This window comes from Tyto alba, unplaced genomic scaffold (assembly GCF_018691265.1).
Source record: "Tyto alba isolate M040663 unplaced genomic scaffold, T.alba_DEE_v4.0 Super-Scaffold_49, whole genome shotgun sequence".
Lineage (NCBI taxonomy): Eukaryota > Metazoa > Chordata > Aves > Strigiformes > Tytonidae > Tyto > Tyto alba.
The window spans coordinates 774,005-788,458 of record NW_024881325.1 but is presented as its reverse complement, the minus strand read 5'-3'; the positions used below and the strand labels follow the sequence as shown (position 1 = coordinate 788,458).

At 38.0% G+C, this 14,454-nt stretch overlaps 1 protein-coding gene across 2 annotated transcripts in view; it reads right to left on the bottom strand.

Moving 5' to 3' along the window:
• The window catches only part of SLC6A11 (solute carrier family 6 member 11), a 105,798-nt gene that overhangs the window by 6,578 nt on the left and 84,766 nt on the right, over window positions 1-14,454 (bottom strand). For both annotated transcript variants that reach the window (XM_032995829.2, XM_032995830.2), the window contains exons 8-11: window positions 13,694-13,797; window positions 7,597-7,721; window positions 5,398-5,510; window positions 4,169-4,306 (exon numbers count right to left, since the gene is read on the bottom strand). In XM_032995829.2, coding sequence (XP_032851720.1) covers window positions 4,169-4,306; window positions 5,398-5,510; window positions 7,597-7,721; window positions 13,694-13,797 — 480 coding nt within the window. The remainder of the gene's footprint in view (window positions 1-4,168; window positions 4,307-5,397; window positions 5,511-7,596; window positions 7,722-13,693; window positions 13,798-14,454) is intronic.

Genomic DNA, 14,454 nt, shown 5'->3' with positions numbered 1-14,454 from the left:
GTTGTTGCATTTATCAAAGACATGATTCTTTTCTTCTTTTCCTGTATTTTTTCTCTTGCTTACAAGCCAGAACTGTTCAGAGAACTGGCTGGCTTTCTAGAGCCTTTGCCTCGAGGCAGGATGAGAAGAAAACCTATGAAGTCCAGTTAAGAACATTATGGATAACATGATTATTAAAATTATATGAATAATATTATGCTACTTTCTATGCAAGATACATAATCTTTTATCACATATGTGTTCAATATTGAAATAATAATGAGGAGAAGATTCACACAAGATCATTTCAATAGAAAGGAATCCTAAGACTTCCCTCTTTGCAGAAAGCTATGTGAAGGAAATAGGGGCTTGAGATCATCTCTTCAGTTGAAATGTAATGCTATTTGGGTAGTACATATGATCCATTACATCTCAGACCATTTTCTGCAAATGGAAGAGAACCCTAAAAACATAAAGAAAACTAAATCAAAAACAATACGTAGGATTTTCCCCTTTTATCCTCTGTATTAACTGACTGAAGGTAAGTTAAAATGGATTCTCTAAACCTGAAATCCTGTCTAAAACTTACAAAACATAAGAATGTTCTATTGTTTATAGAACTGCATTGATGTTCAAGCAGGAATTTGGCAAAACAAGTGCTGTATAGTTAGGAAATGAAAATATATCTGAATAAGAAAGTTTCAGTATAGGGCAAAATATCTCTTATAATAATCCAAAGCCTGAATAAAATCCAGGAATGTGTATTTAGGAATGCGAGAGAGGACAAGGACAGAGTTGGGATATATGTTTACCCTTGGAAGTCTTCCTCATGCATAATGCTTTGATGCCTTACTGAAGTACCATGGAATGGAGCACTCTCCACCAGTGTGCCATTTCTGCGTTGGATCACGGCTACTTAGATTGCCTACGTGATAATGTAAGTAAGTCACATCTCTCAGTAATAACTTAGGTCTGTCTGGCGATACCAGGGAAAAAAGTGTTTCCCTGTCCTTTAAGGTTGCTGTTGAGCAAACAGTTATAGTAAAAGCACTGTGGAATGTCAGCCCTCCCAGACCAGAATGCAAATGTTGAGGTAATTTTTTTTTAATTAAATGAGGCGGGGTTTTCGTCCTAATACAGGTGCTTTTTTGATTATTAGCTACACCACTTTTAGTCAGCTCTGCCAGCTGCCTGCTTCTCAAAATCTCAAGTTCACAAGTGAACATCTTTACTGCAAAGAGCTCACAGTGAGGTTCAGCAAACATCTGAGCAAATTGGAAACTTAGAGATCAACCAACTAAGGCAATACAATATAAGGAAAACAATTCCACAAAATTGCTGCAAGAATATTTGGAGAATATTGCTTCTGCTTCACTCGTCATGGTTGTATTTCTTTTAGCCGGTACATCTCAATAATATACCTCTCAGTGTTCTGCTTAGCACTTGCACTGTGGGAGGAATTATTTCAAAATTTCCCCATTTTACATAGCAAAGATAATTTATCTTACCGAAGGTAAGAATGATTAAAGGCAAATCGGTCTCTACAGGGTTCCTCTGCTCCAGTGGTCAACTTACAGGGACACACAACTGGAAGGAATTCTTAATCAACCAGTGTCAGTTCCTCCATTCTCACAGGGAACTGTGTCACATAATACCTTTCATAAACTAACTGATAATCTGAATTCCAGTTTAAAGCCAGAACTATTTTATTGGAAAAACTTCTAGAACATCACTGTTCGGATGGATAGAAATCCTTTCTTAATTTTCAGCCTAATTATTCACAGCCATCTTATACAGCCTGGATTGGGGATGAGGGAAAGAGAGCCACTCTTTTTGAAGAAATAGCTCATGTTTATACTCACTGCTACGTCTATGATGTACTTACAGAAAGCAGTCATACACCCATGCTAACATTATCATAATTTTGCTAGTTTCTGGTAAAATCAGCTCTGTACTCCTAGGATCATCCTCACTGCTCTTGCTTTGCATGCTGTTCTAGTCTGAATACAAGTATCCAGAGCCATACATAATATTTCATTGGGACTATCACCTTGTCCAGTCATGGGACTATTCCCAACTCTCAACTGGAAATACCTTCCTGAAACATCTAATAACCATAGTTTTATGTCTAGAGCATATTTGTAGTGCTTAGTTTCACATCCACATACTTCTCTTTCCTAATTGTTTTCCATGCCTAGTCAAAAAGTGGATGACCTTATACCTTGTGCTTCTTTAGTCTACCCCACCTTTAATACACCAGTCACCCAGTTCTTCCCTATCGTTATGTCTTCTTCTGTGACCCAGGAACATCAGAGCTAATGAAACCTTATTTGGACTTAAATCTTGCAGATGACTGTGAGCACTTATACTTCATGCACTCATTAGGCTATAGCTTTTTTTGTGAATTCTCTGTTGTTTTAATAAAGACTGAACTCATGCTTAGTTCTTTTGAACAATAAGGATACTTCTAGGACTTCTCTAGCTGGCTGCTAACGTTCATGGACTTTGAACTTTCATGAAAAAGGATGTATCTTTGAAACTTCCATCAAACTGACTGAAATCTGCCAGTAGGTTCAAAATCAAAACTGAAGAAGGAATACATTGACAGAGAGCTAGTCTTATGTATCCAATGACTATATGTGACTTGGTTCCATAGCAAGTCAACTACGGATACTAGATAAAATTGCTACTAAGAGCTGTCTGTGTAACTTCACTAAGAATCTCTTTATCATCAATAGTCATCATCTTTTTTTTGTCCAGTTACGTGTACAAGTCCTTTTATTTTGAATAAAATTAATAATTTTTCCTGTGGTGAATTTTCAGTTCCTTCACTGAAGTATATAAAACTTCTGCTCAACTACATTTGCTTCACACGGAGTGCCGTATCTCTTATCAGAGAAAGATATCCGATTAGTCTGGCCACAAACTATCACTGTAAAAAATAATAAAAGTTTCATTTTGTTCTACTCTCCACTTTCCTCAACATCTTCAGTTATTCTTTCTTTGAAAGTGTATCTAAAGCTAATATATTCTGATTAGATGATTTACTCTATTTGTTCTAAGAGCTTGCATGATGAGTACAACAGGCTAGCTTGCTTACAATTGGCTAACACTTTTTTGGGGTGAAATTTTATAGTTTTCAGTAACAAAGCAATTTGAAAAGCACATAGTATAAGTACTGTGTAGTTAATTTAAGTGACCCCGGATGCGTTCATGAAGCCCTGGGAGGCTGCTTCACCTTGAGACCCTGCCTGAGATTGCTGCACAACGGATGGCCCTTCCTGGTTAGTACAGCCAGCTTTCCTCGGACAAACTTTCCTCAGACGTTTAATTCTACAGCACCTCAGACATGAAACTTTTTTCTTTGCCTTGCTCTCTGCTACAGGGAGGCTCTAATGGCCCAGCAAGCAGAAGAATATAGGCAGAGGAGAGTGTGGATTCTGCCCCCCCTTCCTGTCTTGAGTGAGTAAAGTGATGGAGAGAAAGACTGTTGATACAACTCATTCTGTAAAGCAAGCACTAAACTCCTACCAAGTACCAAAGGATCCCAGAGTTTCTCCCCAACCTGAGTAACAAACACAGTAGTGGCAGATGCTGCAATATGAACTGATGGCATAGACTGACACCCTCAGAATTCTAGAACATCCCAAAGCAAACAGCCTGGTTTGTTTGAAAAAAAAAAAAAAAAAACCCAAAACCAAACCAAACCAAACCAAAACAATAACTTTTTTTTTTTTTTTCACTCTTACTAAAGCAATTTCTGCTTAGAGATTGGCTGTATTTGATTGACCTGGGCTGGTGATATAAAAATCAAAGATGTTTTAGTTCTCTATTTTCACTTTACTTCATCTTCTTTACTGATGTATTCATGCAAAATGGAGTTGTTTTCACACTGGTCTGTCCAAAGTAAGCAGAAACCATGTTCAGTGTACCTGCTTGGCTGGTTCAAAGCAGATGAAATTTCCTTGGCTACGTAACTTTGATTAAACTATTTCCTAATCTCAACAGAAAAAACTGAGGATACATCTCATATTTAAAATATTACACACTAGTTCAGAACAGTCTCTCAAGTATTTTGTAGTCATGGTGAAGTTTGTCTATGGCAAATGTTCTTGCATTTTATCTGTTATGATTATAAACAAAATCCCATTTCATTTTTTCTGCACTAGTACAACAAAGCACATCTTACCTCAGTTAACATTATTAGGCCAACAAAGTATGACACAATGGAAAGGCCGAGAATCAACAGCTCTCTCCTGTAGCCCCTTCGGAAAATCTTTGGGTACATATCTACAACAGCTGTCACAAGGCTTTCAACACACACGAACTAGAACAAATGATAAGAAAGTACAAATGAAATATGTGTCTCATCTGCTGTTGGGATTTGTATTGGCTACCAACCACTTCAAATACATTTCTATGTTCTCACCATAGAGACTGAATGATCCCTGAGGACACTCTATAAGCAGAAGCTCAAATTGAGAGGAACATAATTTCAGAATTAAAAAATCCAAAGCTATGGATTTGCAGTCCATCACCAAATTCAGATAGTTGAATCCACTAATATTATCTCAGAATGCATTTGCCCTGTAGCAGACGGATTACACAAAAATTAAATCTTTCAAACGTGGCTTGAATGGGACTTAAATAATGTACAGGTCACTCAAAGGATTGCAACAGAATTTCCCGCTAGGCATCCTGAACTTTTGTCACTCAAAGGAATGATATGCAATGCTATTCACCTTCAAGCACTGCTGAATTAAGGATTTTTGGAGAGGGCCTCTCCATTTTACGGAAGAGAGAAGTTCCACAAAGCTATTACGTGCCCAAGTCAAATACATCTGATGAATGAGGAAAGGAACATTCTTACTAACTTTAAAAATCAGCAGAAAGCAAAAGGCCTGAGCTTCTGACTCAGGGCTCTGGAGCAAGGTTTCTAAAATAGGCACCAAAATTAATGCCCAAAAGTAGACAATAGAAAGCCTGCTTCATTAGACCAGTCAAGAGTAAAATTTGGGAACTACTCATTTTATAAAAGACTTTTTTGAAACAAAACAAAAAGTTAGATCAGGAAAAAGAGCAGTTATTAAAACATTAAGTTTAGTGATTGGAAGTATCATGCAAAATAAGCACTGAAGAGCTTTATCCTACAGTATACAATCATAAACTTTCTGAACCAAATCGTGCCGGGAGCTGTGCTGCATGCTAAAAAAGCCAGCGACTTTACATTCTTCATCAAAGACATCTCCAGCATCACAGAACTAAGATTTAAAATAAGGAATTCAAATCAACAGTTTTAAGCAAGGAATTTAGTTAAGGTTCATTCTTCCATGAGGTTACATGCTGTTTACATCAAGGATGCTGACATACACATGCTAGGGATTCTGACAAAATATTTAAATAGTGGTTGTTTCATACCTGACTATCTAATCCAAGGAATATGAGCATCATGAAGAACAGAGTCGCCCACAGAGGAGAAAGAGGCATCATGGTAACAGCTTTAGGGTAAGCAATGAATGCAAGTCCTGGTCCTGAAAAGGAAGAAAGTAAATAGTTTGTACTTGTGTGCTGGGTCTGGCTGAGATGGAGTTAACTTTCTTCATAACAGCCAGTACAGGGCTGTGGTTCGGATTTGTGGATAGAACAACATTGCTAACACCAGTGTTGTGGCTGTTGCTGAACAGTGCTTGCACAGCATTACATATTAACCTGTCTTCATCCGGACCCACCATTTTTTTCACATTTTTTCCCCTCCTGTTCCCTTCCCCATCCCACTGGGGCGGGTGAGTGAGAGAACAGCAGCATGGATGCTTAGCTGCTGGCGAGGATTGACCCACCACAACTTAATTGTTCTTTTATGGCAACTAAGAGGACCTAGAAAGAAGATTGAAAACCCTGACAAACTCTACGTCTCTAATAGTCTAAATATTTGGTGATGAAGCCAATCAGTCATGGACACTTGCTTGGCACATCAACTGCCCATCCAAATGTTTGAAGGTCAAAACTTTTGTGAAGACATCACTGTAATTTACGTTCTCCTTCTTCTTTATGTGGACGTACAGCAAGACTTACATACCTGAATAAATAATAGCATGTGGTCCTGTGATTGCCTTATATAACTTATTAACATATTCTGGATTTTTTTTTTTTTCTCCTAAAACAGCACTGTATCTGACATTTTGTTCAAGAATTCAGTCAATGGTAAGAGCTGCATCTTGGAAACCATACATGGTGCAAGCCAAATGTCTACTGGTTTGTTCAGAACCCGCTCCGCATTTTTGAGTGCTGCCGTTGGTACATAACATTAATTCACTGGCTGCCTATTTACAGAAGTATTGAAAATATAACATTTTTGCAACAGCAATTGGTAACTTCTCAGATCTGCTAAAATACCATCTCACCTAGCTCATATTTTTCTGCGCCTGCTTTTCAGCTGCTGCAAACTCTCCTGATATAATAGCTTTTATAGAAATTACCCAGCTTTTAAAGCAAGGCAGGACAGTAAGGCAGTATCAGAAGGCTAATAAAGGAGTACCTCTGTACTCCTGCTGCAACAACTTCAGTGAAGACCTGTCAACACACTACTGCTTGTTCATTTAATGCAGTATTTACAAGCTCCTATAGTTTACAGAGTTGCTGTAGTCTTTTAAGCTTTTTCTATAATAGTATAATCCACTTGTCTTGGGGACTTTAGGAAAAGAGAAGTATTTTCCATGACAGTATCTGCGAAGCTCTACTTGCTTTGCAGTTTTCTTGCTAACCTTGACCAAGTTCATAAAAGTCATTTCTCCTTCTCTACAGTTCAACATTATACTGCTTTTCTTTCTGGACAGCACTCCTGTTCTTTTTATTCTGTTGAGTTTTAAGTGATGTTTAAAGATGCTACATCCACAAAAGTGTTAAAGAGCAATTAACTTTCACTGGATGCCTAACTCCAAGTGATGGCAATGAATGTTAGGTGGTTAATTTCCCATAGAGCTGGGCCTTTGTGCCTTTCTGGACTCAAAACAAGAACTTCTATACTTAATCAACCAGAGTGTCTCAGTGCATGTCCCTGGGAGAATAAATTACTGACATTAGGAGATGGCATTAGCCATGTGACTCTTAGAAATATGTATTTGGATAATATACATTAAGCAAGAATTCAGAGGGCTTCCAAAGATTCATCCTAAAGAACTGGTTTCTCATTACTTTAGTAGATTTTTTTTTTTTCCCCCAGAAGGAACAAATGTTTCTGTGGATTTTGGTCTGCCTCATTTGAAGAAAATGGAATGCTCCATTCATGAGGATATAACACTCCAGGGGCATAACTAAACAATCTTCTGGATGTTCAGCTAGAGTAAGTTTGTGTTACATTTGCTCCTTGACTTTATGTGTTTAGTGCTATGCACAGTAACATCAATATTTTTCACACATAAATTTATGACCATAAAAATAGTTAAGAGCTCTTCTTACAGCAGTTATTCCCATGATTCGGGTAACAGGTTTTTAAGAGGAGTTTTGTAAAACTATCTGCAAAACAGTCGATTTATCCATAAGACATGGCACAGACAAAGTATTCTGACAGTAACTTCTGGGCAATTTTTGTTAACTCAGAAAACTGCTTTTGGAACTTACCTGATTCTGCAACTTCTGCAATGGGCACGCCTTGTTCGTAAGCCATAAATCCAAGAACTGAAAAGATAGCAAAACCAGCAACAAAGCTTGTGCCACTGTTCAAGCAGCAGAGCATGATGCAGTCTCTGAAAATATAAATAAAAAACACTGCAGTTGATCTCCAGAGCCTGGATTTCTTTCAGACACTGAACCATAGGACTAATAGAACCCCAAGCTGCAGGAATGGACATTGAGTTGCTCATTAAGAGTGAGCTCGCAGCTGATATTATGCCTGAGAGAAATCAGTCAGGCATAAACATTTGCAGGAAGATACCAGCATAATACCCTCACTTGTGTTTTAACTGGTTGAATTGTAAACCTGTGGCTACTTGCTTACTGTTTTTCATAGAAACTTTAAAAACCGTGTAAAAAATACTGTAAGAATGGTGTTAAGAGTTTTTCTTAGTAGTTGCAATAGTGTATTCCAGAGGATATGAACTCACTTATAACCTATAGAAAAATGGTAGCTATTTGTTTCCTGGAGGAAAAATCCTATGGTCAGATCTTAGCTAATTCTATTCCAGTTACAGAATATTGGCAATATATATCCATATGAAATACAACTCCAGTTTGCTTTATTAACTTTTTTTAAGAAGCCATGTTAATGAAAACCACCACACATCATCTAAGTGTGTATGTGCCTAAAAAATGCCTAATGAGTGGTCAAAGACAATGCAGGGACACTGATCTCTCAGCCCGATGTATCCTACACATCAATCAAACAATGACAATTACAAGGCCAAGGTGAAGAAAGATTTCGTTTACCAAACTGGAAACGTCACAATAGTAAATCACTTTAAAAAAAGGGAAAATACTCCTGTAGAAAGGTGTGATCTTTCCTCAGAGCTCAGTGAAGTATCATTGTTCCTCCTGCTTGCAGACAGCACTTCAGGCTTGAGAGATGATGAGGTAGGAATGATTTATCATGACAGTCAGTCTTTTCAGACTGCTCGCTACGAGAGACACCTGCAAACTTGAGAAAGTAATAATCTAACCTAGATGCCTGAAAGTAAATTAGGATTCTAAAACATAAAGCACAAGGCAAGCCTGTAGCTCTGTCAAGCCTATACCTTAGTCTGGTTTATTCGCATCCTACTACAGCTCTGAAGCAAATGTTTGTGCAATCTATCTAGAAGAAATGATCCTGTAAAACCTAACAGATTCTGAATCCACATCTTCAGTAGTGATTCCTACCTTTGTCACAGATTTTTGAGAATGAGAGACAATTCATATTTTTGAAGTTTTGGCATGTATTCTGGCAAAACTTCATTGTTGATCTCTGTCCTGTTGCTTGTTTCATTTGCTGGTTTTATCCTGTAACTTCATCTCATCGGTTTATTAAGTTGAAAGTGAGGTGACCAGTTCCAGCATCTTCTTCCTTCACTAATGAGCCCTGCACTGCATCCTGCATCTGTTCAAAGCTCTTTCTGTTACTAATTTTGTCTCACCTTAGCACCAGGCACAGACATTCTAAATGGCAGGAGGCAGGCGTGCAAAGTGAGTGATCAGCTGAACTATGGCCACTGGGCCATGGGAGGCTATGGCTCTCTCTCAACACCTTATCTACAGATAATTTTAACCATTATTTTGAGATTGTTTTTATGTTTTCATAGTCATTCATAGTAAAAATATTTTATCTGGAATATCATCTGTAAGTTGTCAAAATTTGTCCAGAAATGAGAAAGAATGAATACTCCCGGTTGTAGATCAAGACCCAGACATGGAGATGTGCAGTGATGCTCACAATTTTCACATGCATGGACTCTTTCTAACACTGTTTGTTCATTAGCATGGGGAAAAAGCTCCTTTAAAATACTTTCTGAAAAATCTGAAAATGATCAGAATTCTAACCTGTCATTTATTTGCTTTTCATATGAAATTGCTTCCTGTAGTAGTGCACAGCCAAGCTAGTTATACACTTCGGAAGTTTTAATGCAAGATAGCAACCTAAAAGAGAGCAACCACGGGCACAGAGTTCTTTGTGCTTTGCAGAGAAATAAAACAAAGAAAAATATCATCTTCCTAACCATTCATCTCAGTGTATTTCAGCACTGAAGTCACCTGGGAAAGATTCCCACCCCAGCCTCTCTCACTTAAGAAACCGGTGAGTTCAATGCTGAGAAATTAAAACTAAGTGTGGTAAAACTCTGTCGATAAGAGATGTCAAAAAGATGTATTTTTTAATCCTTTGGTGGAAGAAAGAGAGATACTACTTCAGCGGGATGGATCTGGCTGCTCACCAGTGATAGGACGCCTCCATTTGGAACAGCCTGTTTTCTGCAGATAAGAGTTCTTTTAGATAATTCCCAGGCTTCAAATGCAGTCTAAACAAGAAGATATTTTTTTCTGGTGAATGATGTGGCACAGGACATTTGAGAGCTGCTGGTTCTTAACCATAAGAAAAAGGGTTGAGGTGGAGACCCATTGCTCCCTGTGCACCTTCAGAGGCCCTGGCAGTTTCTGCTGCTTCCTCTTGAAGGAAGGTCCTAGGGCAAGGCCCAAGTGGTTTAAGCTGGACAATCCTCTATAACTAGATCATCTGTGAGAGAACACGAGGAGCACCGACATTTCTGCACTCACAGGGAAGACCCAGGAACCACAGTGCCATGGTACAAAATAGTTACAGGGTAGATGTGCATTTCTCTAAGGAAATGGGCAAAAGTGAACCTAAGGGGATTTTCATCATCTCCAGTTAGTGAGGTACCTATTATTTTGATATAACACAGACACAGCTCCATCATTTTCTTCCCTAGTTAGACAGTCACAGACTGAACACTCAGTTCCCGGGGGACCTAGCAGTGTTTCCTGTCCTATTAAAAATATAACCTCCGATTTTCATTTCCATCCTTCCTTTATCTTTTCAGGAATTCTACTAACCCCTCATTTCCTGTTTGTTTTGGTTTGGTTTGTTTTTTTTTTCTCTTAGAGAGAAATGTGTAACCTGTAGTTCAGTCTTTTTTTTTGTGCTACAGAAAGGAAAACTGAGAGGGGGATCTGGATTCACTGACGGTGAAAGAAAATAATTTTAAAACACAAATGCCCAAAAACCATTGGAAAGAGCACATGAAGTTTATCTAATTTACCATCTATTTTTTATAAGTAACCTTGATAGGAAGGCATCTGTCTGACTGAAGCCCAAACGGATTTCAAATTAAAGGAAAACTTCAAATTTTTATGAAAATTTCGCATTCTTCCAAATTAATGTCTTGCCAATCACCTGAAAAATTCAAGACATGCATCCCTTATTGTCTCCCTGCCTGGCAGTCAGGATACTGTTGCAAATTGTTTCTGCCTTCCTTAAAGAGCTTCTCTGATTAGAGAGAAGAGCCCACAGAGTCTTTTGCATCCCTCCAGTTACTTCCTTGCTTAGTTCCATTACTTATGAATCCTCTCCAGACCAAGCCCCATTCTGCTTTTCCTCTTAGACTAGAAGCTTGATAAAGGACACATCTTAATTTCTTAAAAGTTTTGTCCGTTTGTTGACAGTGTGTGAAATCCCTCATTTATCTTCTGCACCACAGTGGCAACGTGGCAGCTAACCCCTGATTTGTACACGGAGCTCATACATATAAATTGTCCTGCTGATGTGCAGGCTCCAGTACAAAGGAGTGGTGCTGGGAAGCCAGGCGGCATTTCCCCTGGTAGGGAACTGCACAGCGTCCAGCGGGGAGCTGGGCCAGCGCTGCGAGCACGGGGCGCGTGAAGCAGCAAAAAGAACAGCTTCCACTTCTGTCTGGCGAGGTCGTCTGAAGTTAATCCGTCCTTTAAGAAGGGAAGGTCTGAATGGATTAGAAATTCTTAGCTTGCTAAAAATTACAGGAAATGTCAGTACACCTTTCTTTATTTATATGGGGAAAACATTGCCTGCTGATGGTACTGCCATTACTTTTGTCTTTTCATAGAAGTCACTTCTGATATAAACTGTTGTAAATCCAGGGAGGATCTGTATTAATGCATTACAATGAAAGATAAGTAAGGACAATAAATATTCATTTCCTATTCAAAAATGTGAAGTAACTTGTTTGCAATTCATTTACAATGTTAATGAATTAGATCAGGTTGCTAATAAGAAAACCCATGTGCAGTTTGGATTTTCCCATTTCTCACCAAAATACCTCATGTCTTTACTTTCCACTGCAATTGTCCCTTAGAAAAAAAAAAAAATCTAGTAAAACAGAGTCCAAAAAGAGTAGACATAGGTGTTACCATCAGACAACTCACGGCAGGTATTGCAAAAGACAAATCCATAGTTTGATTTTAATATTTTTAAGTACCAGATAGAATACAAATTTAATTCTGCTTTCCACTGCATAAGAGCTTTGCGTGCCCTGCTCCGTTAACAGCCCTGTTTAACTCAGCTGCTTTATTCAGTTAACTTCTGTCCTACTCCTTTCCTTAGAATTCTTAAGTGTCATACTTCAGGACACAATAAAATCTGCCCTATTCAGGAAATTTATTAAAACATTTTGTCAGAGGAATTGTGAATCTTGGATCCAGTAAAAAGTATTCTGTTGAAGCATCTTGCTCAGGACCTTTAAAAGAGAGCTGCTGATGTTTTTTACAAGCTATGCCACTAAGGTCAGAGGAAAGGAAGGTAAATTACATAAACTCTCTGATCACACATCAAAACTCCTGCTTTTTGTAATGAGTTGCAAAACCACAGTGAAAAGATTACTGCAGTCCTCGATGCAGTGACAGAACAGTTTCTAGATTGGATGCAACTGGAAAAAAATAAAAATAAATTTAAATAAGAAAGAAATGAAGTAGCGCCTTTGATAATTAGGGAAAACTGCCATTACTCACTGCTCTGTAGGGGCATTCATTGCCCTCTCTCAGGGCATCTTTATCATCATTCTGAAAATAATGTCCATCTGCACTCAAGACTGTAGGGGACTTACGCTACTTTATGCAGCAAAACTTTTGGTATGTTATCTGTCATAGCCAAACAAGGAGTAACTGGTGTTGCTGCTAAGTTACTTTGCATGTTTAGATTGCAAAGTACCTTTAACTGCTGCTGGATAGCTTTGCAGGCATTCAGCTGGTGGATACAACCGTGTCTCTGTGGTTTCCAGTATCCCAATTCCCTCTCTGTCTGGAGGGTCCTACCATTTGGTGTTTCTCTGACAGAAGAGCAAATTGTGGCTCAGACCCTGAAAGGCGGTGACATTTCCTAAATCTGTCTCCTGAGCTCTTCAAGCAAAACTGTAATTTAGAATTTAAATACTTACACTTTTGGGACTTTAGGGGTGGTGTGTTTGGGTTTCCTTTGCTTTTGCTTTTGGATTGTATTACTTCCTTTATAGGAAAATGAAATTTTAATTCTCTCTCTGGGAATCATATTGGAGTCAGTACAATCAAACTGCCATTTACTGTCTTGTATTAAAGGCTGTTGAATAGTAGGAAAACTAATTCAGTAACTACTGGTGTCAGAAGGAAAAAGTAGTCATATTCCCGCCCGTGCCAGTAAAATGGAATGAGGTTCTTGTGCGAGTCATATCCTTTTGGCATTGATTTAGGAAAGATTCAAACCTACTAATGTCATTAGCAATTTTCTTACTGATTTCTATAAAGATAAGCAATGAAATGCTATCCATTTCCACTGTGCTCTGGCTAGGAGCCAGTAAACTATGGAAAATGTGACATTCGGATCATAGACCAAACTCAAGTGAGTTTTAATAATGATTTTTTTGGTAGGATTTTTTTTTAAAACAGGTACACATTATACAATCAAATATCGCACACACACACAATTATACGTGTATGAAATTCTGTATATTATACATGCAATTTTGTATACCTGTGTGTACTGAGAGGCTTGTGGCTGTGCAAGGGTCAGATATGATCAAAAGGAATGAAAACACCAAATTTTGTAAACGAGTTCCTCTGAAACAATTATAAGAAACATTATAGATCTCTGTTCTACAAAAACACATGAATAAGCTTATGATCACTCATGCAAATAGCTAAAGGAAAAGGGAACTACTTCTGAGTGAAGCTACGTATGTGGACACTTCCATCACTGAAACTAAATGTAAAAATAGAGTGTGGAAGATATTACCTGTAGCAGTTATTGTTATAGTTGTTGTAACTTCCCAGGGCTGTCAGGCACCCCAAACAGATCGCATAAGAGAAAAATATCTGTGTACCAGCATCTACCCACACCTGAAAACAAACAAACAAAAAAAGTGAGTGGTCAAAAAAGGTCAAGAAGGAATCACTTTTATGCATATATTGACTGCAAAATCTGCAGAAGCAGCTGTTCAGGGTAATAGTGTCTGGCAAACGTTTTATACATCACAACCTTAAAAAAAAAAAAATGCTATGCATTATATTCCCCTCTCCTTCCCAGTGGTATAAACAAGGAGTCACTCAGCTGGTCTTTACAGGTTCAACCTAATTTAAGTAGCAAGAAATACAGAATTTCTGGAGAAGAACCTCACCCAGTATAAATTCTTTTATGGTTTTATTAACACTATAAGGTGTTAGTAATTGCAAGCTAAATAGAATCATCTGCATTTATCTCAGTCGCATTTAATAACTATTTATTCAAATTTTAAAATTTAGTGTGAAAAAATACTCTAAAGACAAAATATGCCATTCATAGATAATATAGAAATTAAGCTGGGGAAAGGGAAGAGACAAATTATACAGGGAAAGAGGGTTTTTTAGCAATACGTAACGGCCCCAATTAGGCACAAGGACATGGCTGTTCTGGTCATTGTACAATTAATGAATAAAAGTTCTGTAGAGCTTAACAAGTAACTAGTGTTATGATATCATTATGGTAACTTCTATATCCTAAAGTGAAGCAAATACTAA